Source organism: Microcaecilia unicolor, chromosome 12 (genome assembly GCF_901765095.1).
Source record: "Microcaecilia unicolor chromosome 12, aMicUni1.1, whole genome shotgun sequence".
Taxonomy (NCBI): domain Eukaryota; kingdom Metazoa; phylum Chordata; class Amphibia; order Gymnophiona; family Siphonopidae; genus Microcaecilia; species Microcaecilia unicolor.
Window position 1 is genome coordinate 37764075 of NC_044042.1, and position 17277 is coordinate 37781351.

At 46.3% G+C, this 17277-nt stretch overlaps 1 protein-coding gene across 1 annotated transcript in view; it reads left to right on the forward strand.

Moving 5' to 3' along the window:
• Window positions 1-3316: 3316 nt before the first annotated feature.
• C12H11orf53 (chromosome 12 C11orf53 homolog) overlaps window positions 3317-17277 on the forward strand; it is a 42608-nt gene continuing 28647 nt past the window's right edge. Inside the window, exon 1 of the mRNA XM_030221498.1 lies at window positions 3317-3436. Within this exon, the coding sequence (XP_030077358.1) occupies window positions 3317-3436 (120 nt within the window). The remainder of the gene's footprint in view (window positions 3437-17277) is intronic.

Sequence of the window (17277 nt, forward strand, 5' to 3'; positions counted from 1 at the left end):
GCTTTTACAATGCAAAGCTTGACATACAAACATATATGCAACCCTTTAAGTTTTGTTTTTTATACCATTCATTCTTTACCACAGCATAGTGTGTAGCACTCTTACACATGTAAATGACATGTTTCAGTGCACTTATTTTTTTCATGGAGAGAGTGGTGGATACTTGGAATGCCCTTCCACGGGAGGTGGTGGAGATGAAAACAGTAACGGAATCCTGTTGAGAAGGAATGGATCCTCAGAAGCTTCACCGAGATTGGGTGGCAGAGCCGGTGGTGGGAGGCGGGGCTGGTGGTTGGGAGGCAGGGCTAGTGCTGGGCAGACTTCTACTGCCTGTGCCCTGAGAATGGCAGATACAAATCAAGGTCAGGTATGCACAAAAAGTAGCACATATGAGTTTATCTTGTTGGGCAGACTGGATGGACCGCGCAGGTCTTTTTCTGCCGTCATCTACTATGTTACCACGTTACTCAAGTGCTTATAAGGAGCCATAGACTATTACTGTTTCCATGTCTGATGATAAACTATTTTTGGAGAAAAACACATTCATTTTCCCTTGTTTGGTTGCGCAAAACTTTTTTTTCTTCCCCGTATTCATGCACAGGATGTCATAACATCTATTTGTGTCACTACTTCTTTTCTGGGACTATGACCAGCTCTTTATTATGTTCTATTTTTGCATTGATTAGATTAATTCCTTTACCGAGTTAATGTTGTAAAAAAAAAAAAGGAAACACAGACTGTGTAATATTTTATAGAATCCAGCCTGATTATCAAGAAAGCTATTTTTGTCTGGATTTACATTTATGTGTCTAGGAGAATTAGGCATGATCCTCCTAATTCTATAAAAGTTGCCAAAAATTGTGCACATAAATTTGGGCACATGCCCAATTTGTGTGCGCAATTTATTTGAATAGTGAGCTAATTAGTGCTAATAATTGGCTTTTTATTATTGGCACTAATTAGATTTAATTGGGATGTATTTGCAATCTGAAAAAGGGGGGCATGGAAATGGCAGGTCATGGGTGTAACGGGGGCGTTTCTAAAATGTATGTGCATTATAGAATGACGGGGATATGCGCCTAATTTAGGTGTGTACTTTGCACCACATTTCAGCTGGTACAAATGTCCGTGCCTAATGATAGGCATGATTCCCGAGTGTAAGCGTTATTCTATAAACTGTGACTAACTTTAGTTTATAGAATAGCGCTTTTTCATCACTGATTTTTTGTGGCGCCATATATAGAATCTAGCCCAAAATGGCAGCAATTGTATAAACTGGTGCCTCATTTCAGGCTTAGTGCCAATTCTATAACGGCTTAAGGGTGTGCTTAGCTTTTCTAGAATACCAGTGCGAAGTTGCACTTGTGTTCTAAAGATGTCCCTAGTTAGGCAGGTCAATGGCTGGCTTAGATAGGTGCACCTAAGTGTGCCATGCAATAATTCTGTAACGGCTTAAGGGTGTGCTTAGCTTTTCTAGAATACCAGTGCAAAGTTGCACTTGTGTTCTAAAACTTAGATGTCCCTAGTTATGGCAGGTCAATGGCTGGCTTAGATAGGTGCACCTAAGTGTGCCATGCAATAATTCTGTAACGGCTTAAGGGTGTGCTTAGCTTTTCTAGAATACCAGTGCGAAGTTGCACTTGTGTTCTAAAACTTAGATGTCCCTAGTTAGGCAGGTCAATGGCTGGCTTAGATAGGTGCACCTAAGTGTGCCATGCAATAATTCTGTAACGGCTTAAGGGTGTGCTTAGCTTTTCTAGAATACCAGTGCAAAGTTGCACTTGTGTTCTAAAACTTAGATGTCCCTAGTTATGGCAGGTCAATGGCTGGCTTAGATAGGTGCACCTAAGTGTGCCATGCAATAATTCTGTAACGGCTTAAGGGTGTGCTTAGCTTTTCTAGAATACCAGTGCGAAGTTGCACTTGTGTTCTAAAACTTAGATGTCCCTAGTTATGGCAGGTCAATGGCTGGCTTAGATAGGTGCACCTAAGTGTGCCATGCAATAATTCTGTAACGGCTTAAGGGTGTGCTTAGCTTTTCTAGAATACCAGTGCGAAGTTGCACTTGTGTTCTAAAACTTAGATGTCCCTAGTTATGGCAGGTCAATGGCTGGCTTAGATAGGTGCACCTAAGTGTGCCATGCAATAATTCTGTAACGGCTTAAGGGTGTGCTTAGCTTTTCTAGAATACCAGTGCGAAGTTGCACTTGTGTTCTAAAACTTAGATGTCCCTAGTTATGGCAGGTCAATGGCTGGCTGAGATAGGTGCACCTAAGTGTGCCATGCAATAATTCTGTAACGGCTTAAGGGTGTGCTTAGCTTTTCTAGAATACCAGTGCGAAGTTGCACTTGTGTTCTAAAACTTAGATGTCCCTAGTTATGGCAGGTCAATGGCTGGCTGAGATAGGTGCACCTAAGTGTGCCATGCAATAATTCTGTAACGGCTTAAGGGTGTGCTTAGCTTTTCTAGAATACCAGTGCGAAGTTGCACTTGTGTTCTAAAACTTAGATGTCCCTAGTTATGGCAGGTCAATGGCTGGCTGAGATAGGTGCACCTAAGTGTGCCATGCAATAATTCTGTAACGGCTTAAGGGTGTGCTTAGCTTTTCTAGAATACCAGTGCGAAGTTGCACTTGTGTTCTAAAACTTAGATGTCCCTAGTTATGGCAGGTCAATGGCTGGCTTAGATAGGTGCACCTAAGTGTGCCATGCAATGTGCCCAGATGATAGTATTCTATAAGTTATGCACGTCACTTGGTGATACACCCATGATATGTCCATGCTCTGCTTACATGTACAAGCCCCTGTGAGCTGCGCATTAAGTGGAAATTCCATAAATACCCAGTATTCTATAACACTGCGTGCAACTTTTTGGAGCGCTCATGACTCACCCATGCCCCTCCCACAGCCACATCCCCTTTTTGGAATGCTCACTATGGGATTTAGGTGCCCATCGATATAGAATAGTGCATAGCCAGAGGCGTGTGCAAATCCTAATGGGTGCTAATTATCATCACTAATTGGTTGTTAGCATCCAATCATTGATGCTCAACAGATCGTTAGCCAATTAAATTGGGCACACATCTCAGAAGCATGCCCAAATCTGGGTGCCATATACAGAATCCATGGTACATGATTTAGTTGCACTTTTTATAGAGTAGCGCCTGGCATGCACACATCTGCCAATTATTGTGCCAATTATATGTGTAAGCACTACTATTCTATAAATTAACACACTGCTGGTTCCTAAATTTAGGCCCAGGTTTATAGAATTGCCTTTTATATATTTCAGTAAGACAAACTGTAATTCTAGTTCATGTGCTTAGTCCCCACAGACTTCAATAAACGAATTTATCAAGGTGTCAGAGTAAAGCATACCGTCAAAGATCTTCTTGCAGAAAAACGATCTCGACAGACAACAGGCTCCCGGTTTAATGTAAGTCTTCACTTTTAATGTGCTATTCTTCAGAAATGTTTTTGCATTTGGGGGGAAGTTATCAATGTGGGCTACTGTTGTCCCGTCTGTGGCCGTGACAACCCTCAGACTTACCCTGTTTCTGGGAGTCAGTGTCTGTGCTGGCTTCTGCTTGTCTCTGTGTCTGTGTCTGTCTTAGGTTCTCTCTGGCTCTGTGTGCTGATTGCCCTACTGAACCTCACCTGTGTGGGCTTTGCCTCTTCCAAGATGGCTGCCGCCACCTCCTCTTTGCCAGTATCCAAGATGGCTTCCGCTGTTCCTTCCTATGGGCTGACTGCTCTGTGTGTCAAGCCTCTGTTTGGTTGCAAGGTGATTGCTGCAGCTGTGGCTCTGGTGTTGAAGGGCTTTATTAATCACTTAGAGACTACAGTCCTGGCCTTTGCATCTCATCTAAAGGTCCTGGTGTATAGAGTGCTCTGTACACAGTTTCAGTGTTTGCTCTGTGTGAGTTTCTATGTTTGTTTAGACTAGCTAGCTTAGGCACCGTGTGGCTTGTAGCCTGTGTATAGCTTTGCTAGTGCTCTGTGTTTGTGTAGACTAGCTAGCTTAGGCACCGTCTGGCTTGTAGCCTGTGTATAGCTTTGCTAGTGCTCTGTGTTTGTGTAGACTAGCTAGCTTAGGCACCGTCTGGCTTGTAGCCTGTGTATAGCTTTGCTAGTGCTCTGTGTTTGTGTAGACTAGCTAGCTTAGGCACCGTCTGGCTTGTAGCCTGTGTATAGCTCTGCTAGTTCTCTGTGTTTGTTTCCAGTGTAGACTAGCCAGCTTAGGCACCATCTGGCTTGTAGCCTGTGCATAGCTCTGCTAGTTCTCTGTGTTTGTTCCTAGTGTTAGACTAGCCGCCCTTGCTAGCCACTATCCCAAGACTGTTTTTGTTCCTAGTGTTAGACTAGCCACCCTTGCTAGCCACTATCCCAAGACTGTGTTTGTTCCTAGTGTTAGACTAGCCGCCCTTGCTAGCCACTATCCCAAGACTGTGTTTGTTCCTAGTGTTAGACTAGCCGCCCTTGCTAGCCACTATCCCAAGACTGTGATTGTTCCTAGTGTAGACTAGCCAGCTTAGGCACCGTCTGGCTTGTAGCCTGTGCATAGCTCTGCTAGTTCTCTGTATTTGTTCCTAGTGTTAGACTAGCCGCCCTTGCTAGCCACTATCCCAAGACTGTGATTGTTCCTAGTGTAGACTAGCCAGCTTAGGCACCGTCTGGCTTGTAGCCTGTGCATAGCTCTGCTAGTTCTCTGTGTTTGTTCCTGGTGTAGACTAGCCAGCTTAGGCACCGTCTGGCTTGTAGCCTGTGCATAGCTCTGCTAGTTCTCTGTGTTGGTTCCTAGTGATAGACTAGCCAGCTTAGGCACCGTCTGGCTTGTAGCCTGTGTATAGCTTTGCTAGTTCTCTGGGTTTGTTCCTATTACTTGACTAGCCAGCTTAGGCACCGTGTGGCTTGTAGCCTGTGTAAAGCTTTGCTAGTGTTCTGCGTTTGTTTCCAGTGCATGACTTGTTAGCTTGGGCACAGCTTAGTTGTTAGCTGGTGTATAGCCTTCCAAGTCTCCTGAGTTTGCTCTGTGTATGTTCCTGTGTATGACTGGTTTGCCTGGGTATAGCGTTCCTATTAGCTTGGGTACAGTTTACTAGTCATTGTGTTGAATCCTGCCGACTGCCAGAACCCGGACAGTCCCTGCTTGTCTGCCTTGCCTTCGCCTAGGTGCCAGGGGGCACTCCTGGATCTTCATTCCTGCTGTTCCTGTAAGTCCTACCGGCTGCCAGAACCTGAGGGCTCAACCCTCGGGGAAAGGCAGTCAAGTGTAGGTGAAGCCTAGGTCCAGGGTGTTCCAGTTCCGCGGGTTCCGCTCCAGTGTGTTCCAGTCCAGCGGGTTTCACTCCTGTATGTTCCAGTCCAGTGGGGCCACTCCAGTGTGTCCAGTCCAGCAGGCCCCACTCCAGTGTGCACCCGTCCGGTGCGTTCCAGTTCCGGGTGTTCCGGTGTAGAACTCCAGTCCGGGGTTCCGGGCCAGTCTTGTTTCATCTCTACCTGGAAGGTGATTTTGCCTGCCACTGCCGCTCCACAGTAGTGGCCTATGGACTCACAAACCCCGCGCTCCCGGGGAAGAAGCCTGAAGGTATGCCAAGGTCCTCGAGAGCGCGGCAAGCGCGAGAGACGCGACAACTGTCAAGATGGGTTATTTTATCAGGAGTCATTCTAATTTAGTATAGGGCCCCATTTTATATGCAGTGAGACCCTGTACTAAAATAGCATGACTTGTGGTAAAATAATGGTCATCCATGTTGATAACTCCCTCCTTTAGTAACTTGTATTTGAAGAAGGGGTGATTGGTTGACAAGGGCAGACTGATCATTCAGGCAACCAGGCAGTGCCCGAGGGCCCAGGGGCTCTAGGGGGCCTAGAGGCTCTGCTTGGTTGTCCGCCACCACCGCACACTACAGCCTTCCCCGGTGGTCCTACCTTGAAAGGCCCTGGTGGTCTAGTGGCCTCTGTGGGGGCAGGAAAGAATCCCACTCTTTCCTGCCTGCTGCCGCTACTCTGCCTGTGCTGTGTTTTTAAAATGACCAGACACCAGAGAATCCATACAGGAAAGAAGCCGTTTACATGTATTGAGTGTGGTAAAAACTTTAGTGTAAAGGCAACACTGATCACACACCAGAAAATCCATACAGGAGAGAAGCCATTTACATGTAGTGAGTGTGGTAAAAGCTTTACTGAGAAGAATACACTGACCAAGCATCAGAAAATCCACACAGGAGAAAAGCCATTTAAATGTAGTTAGTTAAATCTAGATTGAAAGCCCACCTGTTTAACATTGCTTTTGACTTGTAACCACTCGCCTCCACCTACCCTCCTCTCCTCTTTCCTCTACACATTAATTGATTTGCTTGCTTTATTTTTGTCTATTAGATTGTAAGCTCTTTGAGTAGGGACTGTCTGTCTTCTATGTTTGTGCAGCGCTGCGTACGCTTTGTAGCACTATAAAAATGCTAAATAGTAGTAGTAGTAGTAGTACTGCTGGAAGTCTCAGCAGCCATTTTGGCAACACGATGGTGCAGGCCCCGTGCACAGTTAGGCAGTGGGCAAGAAAGAGTGGGATTCTTTCCTAAACCTGAAGAAGCCACTAGACCACCTGGGCCTGTCAAGGTAGGACCCACTTGCAGCGGTCTGTAGTGTGTAGGATGGGGGTGGCAACTGCAGTGGTGGTGGGGGCTGTAATATAAGGGAGGGGGCAGCGGTGTAGAGGTGGGGCAGTGGGCAGTAGCCAGTGGAGGGGACCCAATGACCTTTACTTCCCAGGGGCCCCAACCACTGTCAGTCCACCTCTGTTGGTTGAGATGTCTTTTTTAAATTAAAGATTGTTTGGATGGTTGAATAGGTAGTTTAGTTTAATTTTATTTCATTTGATACTGCCTATCTTTTCCTATCAAGATGGTTTGCAAAAGAAAAAAAATCATAAGGCATCTGTTATAATACATAATAAGAAACAAAATTTAGTATACTGTTGGTGAAATAATTAGGTGATTGAGTGGTCCATTGCTGTTGTTGGACTTCTTGATAGAATAGATACATAGTTGTGTTGATTGTTGAGTGGCCTAGTTCAGTGTTTCCCAAGTCCAGTCCTGGAGTACCCCTTGCCAGTCAGGTTTTCAGGATATCCACAATGAATATCCTTACATCCCAGTACTCTACATTCACTCTGACTACACTCAACACACCTGACGTCAACTTCCTCATACCTGACAACCTAAAACTTTTAGGAGTATTATTAGACAAACACCTAACTCTGGAAAATCACGCAAAAACTACAACAAAGAAAATGTTCAACACGATGTGGATGATGAAGCACGTGAAATCCTATCTTCCCCTATAAACCTTACGCAATTTGGTCCAATCCACTGTACTTACCCATGTTGACTACTGCAATAGCATTTTCATTGGATGCAAGGCCCAAATCCTGAAAAAACTCCAAACTGCCCAAAACACAGCCAGACTTATTTTTGGTAAGTTGCGGTTTGAGATCGCAACACCTCTCTGTGTAAAGCTTCATTGGCTCCCTATTACGGAACGAATAAATTTCAAAATCCATACGCTGATTCATAAGATTATCTATGGAGAATCCCCAGGCTACATGTATAATCTGATTGACCTTCCAACCAGGAACGGCTCTAGATCTTCTCGAACTTATCTAAACTTACATCTTCCCAACTGTAAAGGAATTAAGTACAAAACATATTATGCATCCAACTTCTCCGTCATAGGCAGCCAACTCTGCTAAAAACTTACCTCTTCAAGCAAGCCTATACAAATGACTTGACTTAAATTAGGAGTCCATCTGCGCTACCTGGATCAGACTTTAAGACAGAACCTGAAATATGGTTCCCTACTTAATCCTTGTGAATTCATCCCTCTTCCAACCCTCATTATACATTCTTCCTTAATTAACAACACACTATCCCAATATACACCCTCTTCCCACTCCCTACCTCTACCACCCTCCTCCCTTACCCATCTTACTTACCCACATCTAATTGTCCACCTCTTTATACACTATCCAGCTTATAATCGAAAGTGATCGCCAGCCATCTTCCGACACAAATTGGGAGATGGCCGGCGATTTCTTAAAAGCGATGAAATCGGTATAATCGAAAGCGGCATTTTTGACAGCATCGCCGCTTTCCCGTTGCTTCGCCGGTGAAAGTTCAAGGGGGCATGTCGGTAGATTAGCGAAGGCAGGACATGGGCGGGTATGGGCGTGGCTACCAGATGGCCGGCTTTCGCCGATAAAGGAAAAAAAAAAGCGGCGTTAAGCAGTATTTCGCCGGCTTTACTTGGTCCTTTTATTTTCACGACCAAGCCTCAAAAAGGTGCCCCATTCATGACCACTGGAGGGAATGGGGTATAACCTCCCCATACTCCCCCAGTGGTCACCAATCCCCTTCCAAACTAAAAAAATAAAACTAAAAACCTTTTTTGCCAGCCTTTATGCCAGCCTCAAATGCCGTACCCACCTCCATGACAGCAGAATGTGTTGTATCTTCCGACAGCCTTTCCCTGGTTGTGATGTGGCTCTCGGGTGAGTGTGACACCTTTTCTGTTAGGTGCCCTGCAGAGTCACATTAGCAATGCATTGTGGTGGGTGTAGGGTACTGGGCTCTACTCCCATGGTGCTTTTCCCCCCTGCTAACTGGTTCAGAGTGTGCCCTGTTTTGTTTCCTGTTGTAGTCCATGCGATAGTGGCCATTTTTGTAAGCCATTTTTAGTTCCCTTTCCTGTGTTACCCACATTAGAGAACATAGTTCTTACATTGAATGGTGCTGAAAGAGGGCATTGTACACCATTGTGCCAGCTCTGACCTACTGCTAATCTTAGTACCAGGGGACTCTTTGCCAGTGGGGCACAACCTCTGATCTGCAGTTAACTGTGAGTAAACGTGCTTATTTCAAGAAAGGACTTTTTCAGAGAGATTAGTCTTCAGGTCTGAACTGGTGTGCCAAAGTTATACAGCAGCAATATGTCCTAGAGGCTGTATGCAGGTCCCTGGAGCAATTTTAGTGGGTGCAGTACATTTGTGGGTAGTGGGTTTGGGGGGCTCAGCTCCCAAAGTAAGGAAGCGATGCACGTGGTGGGAGCTTTTCTGAAGTCTACCGCAGTGACCCCTAGGGTGGCTGGTTGGTGTCCTGGCATGTCAGGGGGGCCAGTGCACTAAAAATGCTGGCTCCTGCCACGGCCAAATGCCTTGAATTTGGCCGGGGTTTGAGATGGCCGACATAACTTTCCATTATCGCTGAAAAACAAACCCGGCCATCTCAAACCTGGCGAACTCCACGGCATTTGGCCGGGCTAAACCGTATTATCGAAAAAAAAGATGGACGGCCATCTTTTTCGATAATATGGTTCCGGCCAGCTGTAGCGCCGCTGCCAACATAGATCGCCGGCGATCTATTTGGCCGGCGACATACGATTATGCCCCTCCACATTACAACTGTCATCCATTCTATTTTATCTTGTAAGCCTCATTGAACCTGCTAATAAGTGGGAAAGCGCAGGGTATAAGTGTTGCAAATAAATAAATAAATATACATTAACTTGATTTGCATTATATACAAATATCTTTCATGCATATTCATTCTGGATATTCTGAAAACCTGACTGGCAAGGAGTACTCCAGGACCAGACTTGGAAAACACTGGCCTAGTTGATCTGAATAGATAGCTATGATTAGTTTATTTGTTTTAGCTTATACCTTTTTCAGTAGTAGCTCAAGGTGAGTTACATTCAGGTACACTAGGTGTTTCCATGTCCTGGAGGGCTTGAAACCTATGTATGTACCTGAGGAATTGAGAATTAAATGATTTCTCCAAGCTCACAAGGGGATTTGAGACTGGTTTCCCTGGTTGTCAGCCCAGTGCTCTAACCACTAAACTACTCGTCCACTTCCATAAATGGTTGGGTGATTGAGTTCTTGGTTGATTGTTGGTTTCCTGATTGCTGGTCCAAGTCTTTTCTGTCCGTGAGTATTTTATGGAATTGTTTTTATTTTTTGTATTACTATTCTAGTATAATTTTTTGGTACCTGCCTTGGGTTATCATTGGAAAGGACAGAAGTAAAAGATGATTTGATTTTCTTCAGTGGTTGGATGTTTTGGGTGGGTCCATTGTAATCTGGGGAGGAGGGTTATAAATTAATAATTAAAATGTATTGAATTGTTTTCTTCATTGGTTAGTAGAGTGACTGGTTGGTTGCTCAATAGATTGGTTGGATTTTTAGTTGGCTGGTGATTAGGCTGATTGATTTTGATAAGAAAGGTTTAGTTCTACCTAGATGAATAAAATCTTTTCTACTATAAATCTGCTTAGAATTCTAGATAGTAACATAGTAGATGACGGCAGAAAAAGACCTTCATGGTCCATCTAGTCTGCCCAACAAGATAAACTCATATGTGCTACTTTTTGTGTATACCTTACCTTGATTTGTACCTGTCCTTTTCAGGGCACAGACCGTATAAGTCTGCCCAGCATTATCCCCGCCTCCCAACCACCAGCCCCGCCTCCCACCACCGGCTCTGGCACAGACCGTATAAGTCTGCCCAGCACTATCCCCGCCTCCCAATCACCAGTCCCGCCTCCCACCACCAGCTCTGGCACAGACCGTATAAGTCTGCTCAGCACTATCCCCGACTCCCAAGCACCAGCCCCGCCTCCCACCACCGGCTCTGCCACCCGATCTCGACTAAGCTCCTGAGGATCCATTCCTTCTGCACAGGATTCCTTTATGCTTATCCCACGCATGTTTGAATTCCGTTACCGTTTTCATTTCCACCACCTCCCGTGGGAGGACATTCCAAGCATCCACCACTCTCTCTGTGAAAAAATACTTCCTGACATTTTTCTTGAGTCTGCCCCCCTTCAATCTCATTTCATGTCCTCTAGTTCTACCTCCTTCGCATCTCTGGAAAAGGTTAGTTTGCGGATTAATACTTTTCAAATATTTGAACGTCTGTATCATATCACCCGTTGTTTCTCCTTTCTTCCAGAGTATACATGTTCAGGTCATCAAGTCTCTCCTCATACGTCTTGTAACGCAAATCCCATTAAATTGTGCAAAAATTAGAACGTCATTAATTGTACGGAGGTTAGAGGAATTATCAACAACTCTACTATCTGTGACTATGGCAATAACCTACAAACAATGTAGTTCCATCCAGTCAATGGGAACTGATGAGAGTGAGTGCTCTGTAAGGCACTGTATATGCAAAGAGATGGCAGAGTACTTTGGACACTGCTGCCCCTGTCTAATCTCAATATTTTAGAAAAGTGATACATTTTTTTGCATTACCAGTTACCAAGAAAAACACCATTTTTAGAAATTAGAAACAAGCAGGCTTATTAAAAAATATTTTATTGACCTTTCCTGGCAGAATAAACAGTGATGAGTGAAAGCTTTTAATGGTGCCAAAGACTCATACCATTCTGAAGCAGTCACCCAATTTATGGGTAAAAAGTGTCAAAGTAATAACATGAAACACCTGATATCGGACAGGAGAATTTATTGGCAATAGTCTCAGATATGTAGATTAATAGGGTTTTATTTGATGAACATTTTTTCTATAGGCACAGAGTGAAAATATCTTTTGAATAATGCTCATAAAATCTCTGTTTGACTTTTCAGTCAGTTAATTAGAGAAATAGTATACAAATTATTAAGGGGACAGTTATTTAAGGTGCATTAGAGTACTAACATTCATTATTTCCCCCCTTAATGTGTGTTAAAAGGAAATAACATATGTTATATTATCATAATGCACATCAGTATGAGGTACTTTGTTACACATTAATGAGATGCAAAGCATGCAAAATAGCTCATTGCTATGCAAATGAAAAATACGACTTGCAGTGAACTAGCAAGCTGTATTACTAGAAAAATTCCAAGCTGGCAATTTTAAACCCTTCCCACGCCGCTGGGCTGTGCTTTGACTTTCCCAGACCTGGGCCCAACTCCACGCCAGGTTTACTAGGTAACTCTGGATACTTGGCAGTTCAAACAATATCAAAGCAGTCTGAAATTGCCTGTATTTAATTAGGAATAGTCTCCTCCCTGGGGCTACATGCCTCCCCGGGCTTAGTACATAGCCCCAGCACTCTTATAGCTTCAACTCAGCAACAAAAAGGAAAACAAAAAAACAAGCTCTTTTCCAACAGGTATTGACCCAGCCCTGAGTTCCACAATCCAAATCCTTCCCTCCCCAAGTTCATCAAGTCCTCTAATCTTTGGGCAAATGTTCCAGCACTTTCCCCAGCAAAAAGGTTCCCAAAGTCCATTCGGCAAAAAGCCCCAAAGTTCTTTCACCCAAAAGTTCCCCAAAGTTCATTCAGCCAAAAAGGTTTTGCTACGCGCTTCACACTCACCCTAGCAAACCCTCACCTCATAGCAACCTGAAGCAAGGGGACCCCCTCCTATTCATACCAGCCACTAACTCCTGGTATCCTCCCCAAGGGTCATGCTTGAGCCCAGGGCCAGGTGGAAGCTACTTCACCAGGGAACCCACTTAGATACTTCTCTGGGCTTTTCTCTCAACGAAATGAATTAACCGGTTCATCAAGGTTGCTAGCAGGCTCTGAGATTGCCCCTTTTCCACCCGGGCTAAGGCAGAAATATCCATGGGGTCTACCTGCATTCCTTCACCAACCTCTTTGACCTTGGTAATCACCTCCTCAGGCATCCATTCCATAAGCTGTATCTCCTCTCCCCAGCTGCTCCCAATCTTTATCATGAGCCTGCTCAAAAGCCTCCTCCTCCTCCCCCTGGGAACCTGGGAGTTGTAGTCTGGTTCACCTTCTTTAAAGGAGTCTAGTGGCCTCCTCTGGGAGTCAGGGGCATTGCAGTTTTGGTTAGCCTTTCCAGAGGGTTCAGGTGATCCTTCCCGAGGATGCTGGGATCGGTAGTCCCTCCATTGTTCCCACCCACGTCGGCGTTTCCAGCGCCCCAGTCCGGAGTTCCGGCTCCTGGATCTACCTAACCCTTCACAAGTGTCACTCAATATATTTATTTTTCTCCAGCCTGGGAACATAGGCAGGGCCGTGCCTAGGGTCTCTGGCGCCCCCCTGCAGACTATCAATTGGCGCCCCCCCGTGAAAATGATCACGCCCCCCCCCCATGAAAATGATCGCTCACCACTTGCCACACTGAAAGGAATTGTCATCAATATTCTTAGAAACAAATTGGTATACATTGCAAAATAAGATAGCAGTTGTAAATTCTCAAAGTGGACATATTCCAAATGCTAAAATGAAAATAAAATGATTTTTTTTTTCTACCTTTGTTGTCTGGTGACTTTCTTTTTTCAATCATGCTGGTCCAGTATCTGATTCTGCTGCTATCTGTCCTCTTAACTCCATTTCCAGGGCTTCCTTTCCATTTATTTCTTTACTTTTCTCCTTTCTTCTTCATTTCTTGCTCTATATCCATTTCCAGCAATCTCTCCTCTCTCCCTGGGTCCTGCCCTCCCATCCATGTCCATTCTTGTCCCTCTCTGCCCTTCCCTCCTCCATCCATAGCCAGCAATCCTCCTCTCTCCCCTCCCCTCCATTTCCAGCAATTTGTCCTCTCCCTGGGCCCCCATGTCCATCCTTGTCCCTCTCTGCCCTTCCCTCCTCCATCCATAGCCAGCAATCCTCTCTCCCCTCCCCTTCCAGCAATTTGTCCTCTCCCTGGGCCCTGCCCTCCCATCGATGCCTCTCTGCCCTCCCATCCATGCCTCTCTGCCCTTCCCTCCGCGCCCTGGGGCCTTTAAATCTTTTACTTCCGGTCGCAGCAGCGTCAGTGAAAGCGGAGCGCTGCCGACGTCTCCCTTCCCTTTGCGCTCTTGGTTCCCTCAGTGTCCGCCTTCTTCTGACGTCAGAAGAAGGCGGGACACTGAGGGAACCAAAGGCGCAAAGGGAAGGGAGACGTCGGCAGCAGTGGCGTAGCTAGGGTAGTTGACACCTGGGGCCGGTCATTTTTTAACACCCCCCCCCCCTAAATCCAGTACTAGGCATACCGAGAATACAAAACACGACCTATAGAGCAATTTTACCATACCATAAGCAGTCGTTTCTATGAGTCACACAAGGAAAAGGAAAGCATCTTAAGCACTACAACATCAATTCACCTATTGTAAAACGAAACCAGACAGAATAGTACAGATCGTCGATCCTGCACAGTCAATGCCAACTGAAAGCCATGTCTTTTTCACAAACACAGATACACCCTAATCCACTATAGAATAAGTAATCATAAACTTTCTATTTAGACAAAAATTAAACTGAACCCCCGATGCCAGACTCTGCATACAATGCAACGCCACAGAAACAGAAAATGTCTCCTAGTACTGTGCAAAATATAAAGACAGCAGATGTAAATTTGAAAAAACTAACAAATACCAATCACCACTTTACAAATTAACAAATAGAAATAAAACAAATACAGAAAATAAAATAATACCATTTTATTGGACTAATACATTTAACTTCCAGAGGCCAAAATCTCCTTCCTCAGGTCAATACAGTATAGTGCTGTTACAGTATCCTATCCTGATCTGAGGAAGGGGGTTTTGTTCTCTGAAAGTTAAGTCAAAATGTATTAAAATTAGTCCAATAAAAAGATTACCTTATTTACATGTTCTATTTATAAACATTTATTAACACAGCTAAAATACTATATCCTAAAGCAAAATAATAAAAATATATATTTACAGTTTGTTGTCTTTGGTTTCTGCTTTCCTCATCTTCTTTTCACCGTCTTCCTTCCATCCAGCATCTGTCTTCGCTCTCTCTCTGCCATCCAGTGTCTGCCCTCTCTAATGTTCCTTCCATCCACATCTGCCCTCTATTTCTGCCCCTTCCATCCACCATCTGCCCCAGTCTGCCATCTCTCTCTCCCCCTTCCATCCACCATCTGCCCTCTCTCTCTCCTTTCCCTCCAGCATTTGCCCTCTATCTCTGCCCCTTCCATCCACTGTCTGCTCTTTCTCTCTGCTCCTTCGATTCACCATTTGCCCTCTCTCTTTCCCCCTCCCATCCATTCAGGGTCTGCCCTCCCTCTCACTCCCCATTCCATCCAGGATCTATCCCCCCTCTCTCAATGCCCCCTCTTTTCGGCTCCCAGTTCCCACCTGCGGCTGCCCCTAGTTCCAGATCCATTGATTCTCCCATCCACCTCTGCCCCAGGCATGACCCCATTCTCCCTCCTGCTCACTTTTCAGACCCCAGTTCCAGATCCATGCCCCTTCTCCCATCTGTCTCCCACCCAGTCCCTTCTGCCCATCCAAGTCCCCCTCACCCCATCTGTCTCCCACCCAGTCCCTTCTGCCCATCCAAGTCCCCCTCACCCCATCTGTCTCCCACCCAGTCCCTTCTGCTATCCAAGTGCCCCCACCCTCACCCCATCTGTCTCCCACCCAGTCCCTTCTGCCCATCCGAGTCCCCCTCACCCCATCTGGCTCCCACCCAGTCCCTTCTGCCCATCCAAGTCCCCCTCACCCCATCTGTCTCCCACCCAGTCCCTTCTGCTATCCAAGTGCCCCCACCCTCACCCCATCTGTCTCCCACCCAGTCCCTTCTGCCCATCCGAGTCCCCCTCACCCCATCTGTCTCCCACCCAGTCCCTTCTGCTATCCAAGTGCCCCCACCCTCACCCCATTTGTCTCCCACCCAGTCCCTTCTGCTATCCATGTGCCCCCCACCCTCACCCCATCTGTCTCCCACCCAGTCCCTTCTGCCCATCCGAGTCCCCCTCACCCCATCTGGCTCCCACCCAGTCCCTTCTGCTATCCGAGTCCCCCCCACCTTCACCGCATCTGTCCCCCACCCTCACCCTGCCTCGTCTTCTCCCTGCCACCCGTCTTTAAAAATAAATTGCCAATGCCGACGCGATAGCGAGCGCAGCACCTCGTGTGCAAGTAAAAGAAGCGAATCCGATCATCTCATTGGGCCTTCCTTCACTGTCCCGCCCTAGAGGAAATAGGAAGTTGCGTCAGAGGAGGGCGGGACAGTGAGGGAAGGCCCAATGAGATGATCGGAATCACTTCTTTTACTTGCACACGAGGTGCTGCGCTCGCTATTCGCGTCGGCAATTTATTTTTAAAGGGCTGGTGCGGGGGAGGGGCTGCCAGGAAGAAGAGCAGCGGGAGCGGCGGCACCCCCCTTTCTGATGACACTCGGGGCGGACCGCCCCGCCCTTGCTGGTCGGCAGCGCTTTTACTGACGCTGCTGCGACCCAGGTAAAAGATTTAAAGGCCTTTGCGGCGCGGGGCGAGGGTAAGCACCGCGGCGGCGCCCTTCAGAGGCGGGTGCCCCCCTGCGGCGCTTACCTCGCTTACCGCATCGGCACGGCCCTGAACATAGGGTTGCAAAGCCACAGACCAGTGTTCCTGGCTGCTTCTTAAAAGGGCCAGTGTACAATAACCTGAGCTGCCCCCCCTTAAATCAAGACCCCTTCCTGAAGCCCCCTACAATCAGCAAAAGACGCCTCCATCATTCTGAAGCCCCCCTGCCTGGGCCTATCTGGTATAATCCCTGGTTTTTGGTGGGGTTGAAGCAGGATCCCCAGTCACTCCAGCCCCTTGCCAGTACTGTGTTCAAAATGGTGCGTGACCCCTAGCGGTAGTCTTGTGGTACTACCACTAGGAGGGGAAGCTTCCATATAAGGGCCTCTGGGGTAGTTCAGGACATCATATGCTGGACCCTTTAAGAAGAACCCAGGAGCATTAAGCCTTGGTTTTAAGGCCTGATGCTGCCAGGCCCTATGAATAGCACAGCTGCAAGACTGATTGCAAGCAACATTATTCATATACTATGGGAGTGGGTAACCTCAAGTTCGTCACTCCCATGGTAAATTACATAGTAACATAGTAGATGATGGCAGAAAAAGACCTGCATGGTCCATCCAGTCTGCCCAACAAGACAAACTCATATGTGTATACCTTACCTTGATTTGTACCTGCCTTTTTCAGGGCACAGACCGTACAAGTCTGCCCAGCAGTATTTCCTGCCTCCCAACCACCAGTCCCGCCTCCCATCACCGGCTCTGGCACGGACCGTATAAGTCTGCCCTCCACTATCCTCGCCTCCCAACCACCAACCTCTCTTCCCCCACCTGCTCCGCCACCCAATTTCGGCTAAGCTTCTGAGGATCCATTCCTACTGCACAGGATTCCTTTATGCATATCCCACGCATGTTTGAAAAAAACCTGACTTATACTTTAATAACTACCACCTCTCCCCTCAAGAGTCAGCATGCTTTAAAGGTGAAAATTGTCTAGTAAA